General features: G+C 40.0%; 1 protein-coding gene across 5 annotated transcripts in view; it reads right to left on the bottom strand.

Annotated features, from left to right (window-relative positions):
- Positions 1–532: 532 nt before the first annotated feature.
- Positions 533–9,418, bottom strand: part of tnk2b (tyrosine kinase, non-receptor, 2b) — a 141,837-nt gene continuing 132,951 nt past the window's right edge. For all 5 annotated transcript variants that reach the window (XM_037530827.1, XM_017702471.2, XM_017702473.2 and 2 more), the window contains 3 exons: positions 8,964–9,059; positions 7,641–7,768; positions 533–3,601 (listed from right to left, as the gene is read on the bottom strand). In XM_037530827.1, coding sequence (XP_037386724.1) covers positions 3,595–3,601; positions 7,641–7,768; positions 8,964–9,059 — 231 coding nt within the window. In that variant the 3' untranslated portion in view covers positions 533–3,594. The remainder of the gene's footprint in view (positions 3,602–7,640; positions 7,769–8,963; positions 9,060–9,418) is intronic.

Below are 9,418 nucleotides of genomic sequence, written 5' to 3'. Positions count from 1 at the left end.
GTATAGCACAGGACGTCACCTCTGGAGGATTGCTGGCCGGATCAACACAGCAGAGGCTGCCAGGGGAAGGAAACGGGGCCAAGACTGCTGGGCCGGAGGAGAGGATCGCAGACACAGCCCAAATCCTCCTCACTCAAGCACAAGCTGCCTTGTGAGTCACATACACAGCACGCACTAACGCTACACACGGCATTCACAGAGCTACACTGCAGACTAACAGGCCATTCACTGGGGGTCTGATGGATTTAACGGGACATTCACTGGGCGCGAGCTACTTGGACCTGCATGCAACTGCTTCTACGGCTTAGCGTCTACGACAGCGTTCCTTTATGCTAATTACGAACTTTCAGCTTTTCATTAGGCCAGCTTGATCCCAGATTAACTGACCTATCCATGCGTCGCCCATAAATGCTCGTTCCTAGGAACAGTTGCTAGGTTGGACCAGCTTTCTGGAACAGCAGCAGAAAACTCATTCAACCAAATTAGAAAGTCTAAGTATGTACATTAAGTATATTGATATAAATTGTATTTATTTCATATGCATATTAAAGGTCACACTTGTTATCAATGAGTGCTATTTGTCATGTAATTGGGTTGGGTTTTTTTTTGTTTGTTTTTTTTGGAATTTTACTCAAATTTGGCCTCAATTTATCCATCCATCCATTTTCTAAGCCGCTTCTCCCTCAGGGTCGTGGGGGGGTGCTGGAGCCTATCCCAGCGGTCGGCCTCAATTTAGTCTTTGCCAATTTCCACCCACTAGCTAGGTCTCCCTCTATTACACGATTCCAGCTGGGAGGGTGAAGGCTAGCACCTCGCTGTTGTCAGAAGAAAACCAAAATGGTAACTTCACAGGGGAAGGAAAAAACCTACTTTACTTTTAATGTAAGTCAATGGAACCAGACTTTCTCCAAGTTCTTTTGGGATGCTGCTTTTGATCTATTCTATATGAAATGCATACACAATGTAAAAGACGACAGGCATTTTCAAATTAGGTGAAAACGCTGAAAAACGTCGAAAATGGAGATGCTAGGTTTTCTTCCGACAGCAGCACCATGCATCCTCAGAGAGACAAGAAACTAAACCCCATCTCTTCAGATTGCTTTTGAGCAGCTCAACAGGAGGAGAATGCCAACTGCTAATTCTGTTAGATCAGCTATCAGATGAGTGAGAGAGGGACATCCTACCCACCCAGAGAGAGAAAGAGGACAACTATATTGTCCTGGACTCCAGGTCGCAGATGGCTGTGACATCGCTGAGAATGAAAATCGGCCTCACCCAATGACAGGGCTAAACATTAAAGCTGCAATATGTAAGATTTTGTGTGCAAGAAGTAGCATCACTCAGCCAAGAGAATCAAAGCAAGCTAAAATATGGTGTGCGTGTGCTGGTGTTATCCTAAAATAGTCAGAGGTGTTACGTGGGGAGATTTTTAGATCATGTCATACACCTTTACATATTAAAGTCACATGCATCGACTATAAAAGAAGGTCCTGTTTCATGTTTATGTGTCAAATGCAAAATCAACATTATACTGATTTAGATATGATGACAACAGCAGATAATTCACTCATATCCTTAGAAGATCCGCTGTTTAACCAAGTTTAGACTGAGTTCTCTTTGAATTCTCTTTGTACTAATAACTAGATTCATCTGCTCAGGGAAGGGGGCCGAACCACAACCTATGTTATAAAATGTTCTTCCATATATTGTGTGCAATTACACATTTTACACCAGAGAGGTCTAAAAATCACCAAATCTTACATAGTGTAGCTTCAAACTAAGCCCATGGTTTGGATTCAATTCACTGGGTTCATGATTTAAAATTCTCTAAATATTTCCGACAAAATTCAAACACTAGAGCTGGGAGACAGAAGGGATGCTTGGGGTGAGTTGTTGACATGGGGTAGACTCTTTGCAAACTTTGACGTTCAAACCATCGCATTAGATATCCAACTAATCCAACACCAAGTCCATTCTCCACAATCCACACTGTCAGATTGCACTATGATATCCAAATGGCGATGCACTGAAACACTCCAACAGGCTAAGCAACAGACCAGATAAGCCCCCATTAGTCTCTCTGCTTTGTTGTGCTTTAGGTTTTTGCAATAATGTTGTTGTATATCGCGAGTACAATATGGAAAATGTTAGCAGATGCCTTAGAGTAACTTCAGCCATATTACAGTAGCTAGCAGAGTAGGCTATGATGTTCATTTAGGCTGCTAGCAATGCTGAAACAACTGAAATTGATTATCTTTTTTGCTTAGCCCATCAACCATGTTTATTCTTAAAAAAAAAAAATCTGTCCTAACAGTATGACCTTCATATGCATACAAAAAAGTCATTTATACTTAATAAAATACCTTAAATTTGACAAAAATTAATAAAGCTTGTACAATCTCACAATAGCTACTAAAGAACATAGATAGGACAGCTGGGCATTTAGTTTGGAATTGAGCAGTCTGAAATGAGACCAGTAACTGAAGCTACTGCACTGTAGCGTATAGGATACTGTTAACTATAACAGTCTGTAGACTGAAACAATTATGTTACAGCATACATTGTGCACTTTTCTCCCAGCAGAATGCCTTAATCATCTGGGCTTAAGGGTGTTCACAATTTGCCAAAAAACATTAAGGCCATTGACTTGATTAGAAAAGACTGCAGTTTGAGATAAAAAACAGTAACAAGCGAACTTCTCCATTAGCTTGTGGAGGGCCGCAGTTGTGCTTTCAGGTGGACCAGGTTAGCTTTCCCAGTTGTGCTTGTTGTACATCCATGGCTGAAAGCCCAAAGGAAACTGGACTGAGTGCTGAGGAAGATCAGTTTCTCCTTCACAAAGTGGCTTCTTGTTCAGTCTTGGTGCTTCTACATTTTAGTTTTTTAATGATGGGATCCGCTCTTGGCGCCAAGCACCGCAAGGGCACTTGGAAATGCTATTTTCAATGCCACTTAAGTAACATTGTCACATAGGAACATAAGCAGCCTATGTTTCTAAAATAGAACATAATAGGTAGAGATGAAAAACAGAATTATTCTGGAAAGTGACGCTAAATGAAAAGCAAGAATGCAACACCGAAGCTCCATTATCTCAATAAACTTTCTTTGTTGCAGTTGAACAACAAAATAAACACTGAAAAAGACCAACTGAAGCAACCGAGGCAACTGTATAAACCATACAAATCAGAGAACATACACACACACACACACACACACACACACACTACACATACATGATCTCAGAGTTCTCCATCTGATCGTCTTTTTTTATTCCTCAAATAAAGCTCTTTACGAAATAAAAAATAAAAGTCAACTCAAATGGACCAGCAGCACCTTGTCTTCCGCCTCTTTCTATCCAACGGAGGAGGAAAAATGAACAAAAAAACCCTGAACTCAGTAGTGCACCTTGGGAGGGGTTTCTGGAGGAACTTGATTAGCCGCGATGGGACGCACGTATGAGTCATGCACTCGGTATAGGAGACTGGAGATATTGTGCTGGAAGAGCCTTCCGTCCCGCTGTGCTCTGGACAGGAGAACATACTTCAGTCAGTACAGTCTCTGAGGAGCGGAGGACGAGAACACTCCATTTTTTCCTCATCGCCTGTGAAAACAGAGATAGCCGTCTCAGTTTCAGTGATGGTCATAAAAAACTGAGGCAGCAAATCTAATTGCAAATCTAACTTTATATAAATAATATACTTTATATAAACTTTATATAACTCATAAAAACATGACTGAAGTGCCCTTGAGCAAGTCACCTAACCCCAACTGCTCCCCAGGCACTGCAGATAGGGATGCCCACTGCCCCATAATGTGTGTGTATTCACTAGTGTGTACGTGGTGTTTCACTGCATTGATGGGTTTAAAGCGGAGGTGAAATTTCCCCATTGTGGGACTAATAAGGGTCACTTTATCTTAACCAATTAGAGTCATGCAAACTGCATGCCTAATTCATCCACTCTTACCTCAATCTACATCCAGTTGCGGAATTTTATGGAATCATTATTATGACTATTATAAATGAATAATTGACGATGATGATGATGATTATTATTATTATTATTATTATTAATGAATCATTTAATATCAGTAAAATAAAGCTCTGCTGATCGTACTAACACAGTTTTACAGTAAATGGTGATAAACAGTGGAGTTGAATGTAGAACTGCTAATTCACCCTTTAACTCTGAAGGCTGATGCTCAGACTGCTGGTCACCATAGCAACACAGACAACAATCCCACCTAGCTAGTAGCTAATGAAAAGGCAAAGAGAAAGATTTAAGACGAACATCGATGATTTGGAGATGAATGGACTTAATTGGTTTCCTGACACATTTAATCTGCAACAAGAATGTCAAACACTAAAAAGTCGCAAAACTGTAGTGAGCTTCTTGTTCTAATTTTCTCGTAAAAAGCAAATATTGAGAGACATTTTACAAAAATTATTCTACTTTTGTGGAAAAGTTTCCTGCTGGAGATGTGACAAAAGCGGCTACGGCTGAGCTACAGCTTAAAGCAAATCAAAGCAAATCGGTGTTTTCATTTATATTTTTAGCATATACTAGAACATTAATATTACTGAGACATATTCACAATCATGATGGTAAAATGGACAGAAAATGTTGTGTCTCCCAAGGTGATTTGATTTTTGTTAAAAGGACAAAATGACTCTTCTTCACATTTGGGTTGCCGACCCCTGTGCTATTCATTGTTATCAATAAAAATAAAGATTTGTACATCCCATTACAATAGTCTGTCCTTTTGTCTAGTTTTATAGATCAGAAACCATGTAAGCAAGTCTGCTTTACTTAACAAGTTGTCATGGTTTGACATGAGCCTGAGATGATGTAGACGTGTAATTGGTACAATGCAAATTGATATACTTGAGCTTCCATTACTTGTTAGCCAAATTAGCTTTGTAGCTCCAGGGCAAAACTAAAGAAGTAAAGCAGGTCTTGGCTGACTGCCTACATTTGGGCTGAAGGAAAAACTGGACAAATATCATTATTGGATTAATAAAATATACCAAAAAGAGAAAGCTGCGTTTTCACATTATTAAGCAACTAAAGATAAAGTCACATAAACATAGACAAACAGATGGGACCGAAGAGGTAGAAGTCCGAAATACTGGACAAGGCAGCATTTTCTTTCAGTAACAGGAGGGAAGAAACAGATTCACAAGGGGGGAGAGAGTAAAAGGTGAAGCATCCTAAAGTGCAAGTCTTGCATTTTTTACTGGCTGTAATAAAACAGAACATGCTGATGTGGAAAAACAATCTGACTCCCTTTTTTCTTTTTTTTTGGTGGACGGGTCCTGTCTGAATGTCAGCATAGTGCAGCAGAGGCTCCAGCAGATGGTGAATCAGGACAAACTTGGAGCAGTAAAGAGTAGGGAGTGGAGAAGAGGCCTCCAGGGGGATCACAGTGCAGAGAGTGCAGACTTAAAGCATGTATGCTAAAATCAATTTACACTAAATCACACCTCAGCGCTGATAAGTTCCTCTCCGTGCGTTTAATAGCATAAGTTACAGACACATGAACGACACCAGCATTCTCAATTAGTCCTTTTGGAACGGAGTTGGTTTTCCAGCTCAAACGTGCTCTCTAGTTCTACAGATAAATAAGTCTGAGAGAGAGCTGAGTCAGAAACCCACAGCCTTGGAACTTTTACTTCAGTCTGTCAACTTCACCTCATTTCAAGTGATGCTTTTTCCCCAGATGGAGCTGCACTTGTTTCATAAAGCAGACAAAAGGAGCAACAGAAAAAGGGGTGTTCTCTATTTTCTCTTCTATTTCCAGTGGTGAACTGTGACTACTAGAGTTGGGCCTTCCGTTCAAGCCATAAATATCAAAACTTGGTCAAAAACAAGAAAAAGAAAACTTCACAATAATAGAATAACGCTGGTTTCTGCAGGCAGATCTAACGGATTCTAGTAGTATATGAGCATTGACTTCTAGAAAGAAAAAAAAACAAAACAACGTTGGCTGTTCTAGATTAAATACGGACCTTTAATGCTTAAAGATATTCAAAGTGTTTTTGAAGTGTTATATATGAACATATATTTGACCTTGTGTCAGTTTTACAGTAAATCAGTAAAAAGTCCTGACATAAAGCTGCTGAAATGTGGTTAAACAACAGCATGTAGTCACAGTCGTATTTACGTATTTAGAACCTCACGAAGGACTAGAGTGATTTTTTCCACCATAAAAACCCATTGGAAATCAAACCATTTCTGGCTGACTTCACTGTCGTTGTTGGGGGTTAATGTAACACATCAGGCCTTCTGTTCAGGTCCTGAAGTCCTTCCCAATCAAAATAAAGCTCTGCTGGTGGTTCAACACAGTTTTAACAATAAAAGGTCTTAAATGCTGGAGTTAATATATAACAGCTAATTCACACTTCAACCCTGGCGCATAGACTGCTGTTCACCATCGCAACAGTCTCACCTAGCTAGTAGCTAACCAAAAGGCAAAGAGAAAGATTTAAGATGAACATTGAAGATGAATGGACATATTTGTATATATAAACACTCAGCTGGTTTCCTCATATGTTTAATCTGCATCAAGAAACTGTCAAACACTAAAAAGTCACAAAGCTGAAATCAGCTAGTCATTCGCCAGCATCTCGTTCAAATTCTCTCATTCATCCATAAATGGTACCACAGTTCCGTTATTTCTGATGTTGAGAGGCAAGAAAAGAAAATATTCTACTTTTGCGGAAAAGTTTCCTGCCAGATATGTGAGAAAAGCAGTGATAGCTGAGCTAAAGCATAAAGCAGAGCAGAGTAAGTCTGCGTAATCATTTATTGTAGCCTACACTAGGACATTACCACATACCGAGACATATTTACAGCCAAGATGGTAAAACAGACATTAAACGTGGCTCCGAAGATGGTTAGATTTTTTTGTTGAAAAGACAAAATGGCTCAACATTTGGGATGTCGACCCGTGGTTTCAACAGCATTTACAGAAACAACTGAACTGCAATGCTGGAAGCTCCATATCCTCTTTAAAAGCTACTATAATCTACTAATAATCTACTATATTTTTCTTGCATGTTACTTCTCCTTAGAGGCTCACTTGCTATTTTTTGCACCTTCATTTTCAACCTCTCTGTTTAAATGAAATGTGCCTTTAAGACTGATGTAAATATGCAAATTACCTCTACTCTGAATGCCTGCTCTGTTTTGTGCCTCATTCAAAAAGCAATCCAGTGGGGCTAAACCGCAGGTCATGTTTGAGGGTTTGTTTCTGTACACTGGGGAGTAAACAATACGTTTTAAAACGTTTACACATTACTTCAAATCGCTTATATCAACAAAAATAGTTTTCCCTGATATGCGTCTTTTAAGAAGAGTCCAAAATACATAAAAATATACATAATGCATAACTTAATTTTTCTTCCTGGAAATGTGCTTTCTGTCTTGTTTATGTTTACAATACTGTGTACGGCTCCATTGGGTGATAGCAACTCGCTCTCTTGTTTTGAGGCAGTGCCTGTTTCTAACCCCTTTCCTCCCCCTTACTAACTCAGACTACAGGACTTTATGACATGTGACATGATGTTTCGTGGGGTATCAGACTAAGTTGAGTGCACAAGCATGGATGGTTTATAGGGAAGCACGCTGAACCTGTGCTACCTCTGTTTGACTGAGCCGTAAGAGTCTAAGAGCTGAGTGCTGGCCAGCTCCAGATTCCAGTCACACATCTCCAGAATCTTATGACACTCCACCCTGGACTTCAAACCCAGACAGAAGAGCTGCTCCACCTAGAGAAAAAGAGAGAGAGAGAGAGAGAGAGAGAGAGAGAGAGAGAGCGTGAGAGAGTGAGAGTGTGTGAGAGTGAGAGTGTGTGAGAGTGTGAGAGAGAGAGAGAGAGAGAGAATGAGAGAGAGCATGTGTGAGTGAGTGAGTGAGAGTGTGTGTGTGTGTGTGTGAGAGAGTGTGTGAGAGAGAGAGAATGAGAGAGAGAGCATGTGTGAGTGAGTGAGTGAGTGAGTGAGTGAGTGAGTGAGTGAGTGAGTGAGTGAGTGAGTGAGTGAGAGTGTGTGTGAGAGAGTGTGTGAGAGAGAGAGAATGAGAGAGAGAGAGAGAATGAGTGTGTGAGAGAGTGAGAGAGAGTGTGTGTGTGAGTGAGAGAGAGAGAGAGAGAGAGAGAGAGAGAGACAATGAGAGTGTGAGAGTGAGAGAGTGAGTGTGTGTGTGTGAGAGAGAGAGACAGAGAGAGAGAGAGACAATGAGAGTGTGAGAGAGTGAGAGAGAGTGAGTGTGTAAGAGAGTGAGAGAGAGCGTGAGAGAGTAAGAGTGAGAGTGATAGAGAGAATGAGTGAGAGAGAGTGTGTGTGTGAGAGAATGTGTGTGAGTGAGAGAGACAGAGAGAGAATAAGAGTGTGTGAGAGAGAGAGAGAGTGAAATTAGTATAACTAAATGACCAGTCATTTACCAGTTACTGCCTTTTAGCTTTTAGCATCATCAAATGACCATTAAATATTACAGTAAATGTCCAGTTATTAACATTTAAGTCATCAGCAACAACAAACGACCAATTATTAGTATTAGTAAAAAAACAGTTTTGGCAATGTTGGTATTATTCGGTATTACAACCAATTATTAGTATTAGCAAATGACCATTTTGAACATTTTTGTTATTGGCATTGTAAAATGACCAGATATTACCAGTAAGCAGTGACCAGTTACTAACATGTTAACACAGCAACAATAAGTGTAATACATACAGTCAAGATATGAAACCACACTGTCTAAATTTGGTTTCCGTCTTATAATTAAGTTAATATTTAAAATACAGATTTTACCCTCCATGTAACAGACAGGAAGATGAAAAGCAGCAGATTTCCACTGTTCATCTGCCACATTGGAATATTCACTAGGAACACTAGGAACATTAAGGAACACTGACAACTACTGAACCACTGAGGCAAGAAAAAACAGTGAATGGCACAGTACCTTCAGATAGTGCACAGCTTTCTGTACGTTCCAGCTGTGGTTCTGCAGGGCCGTCTGACATTCTTCAATCGTCACCCCGTGCACCGCCTCCTGCACCTGAGCAAAACAAAAGCACCCGATTAGGGACGTCACCGGAGTTTCAGTGAGATGAGGAAATACAACATAACCTAATATTATTCAATAAGCAGTTGGGCACATGTTATTTAAAGGGCCAATATCACAGAAAAGCAATTTTCCTAGTTTTTTGGAAATTAAGTTTGATGTAGTATGTAAACATTGTTACATTTCGAAACTTCAACATTCACTTTACAGAAGAAACTAAGTTGAAAAAACAGTCTGTTTTGAATGAACTGTGTTTGTGATGTCACTAAAATCCACACTTTTACATGTATCTGCTGTTTAGCCACACCCATTCAAGCCGAGAGTGTTTCAGCTAGGTGTCCTTTTTAAACAAG

This window comes from Pygocentrus nattereri, chromosome 19 (genome assembly GCF_015220715.1).
Source record: "Pygocentrus nattereri isolate fPygNat1 chromosome 19, fPygNat1.pri, whole genome shotgun sequence".
NCBI lineage: Eukaryota > Metazoa > Chordata > Actinopteri > Characiformes > Serrasalmidae > Pygocentrus > Pygocentrus nattereri.
Note: the sequence above shows the minus strand (reverse complement) of the source record. Positions and strands in the feature narration are given on the sequence as shown.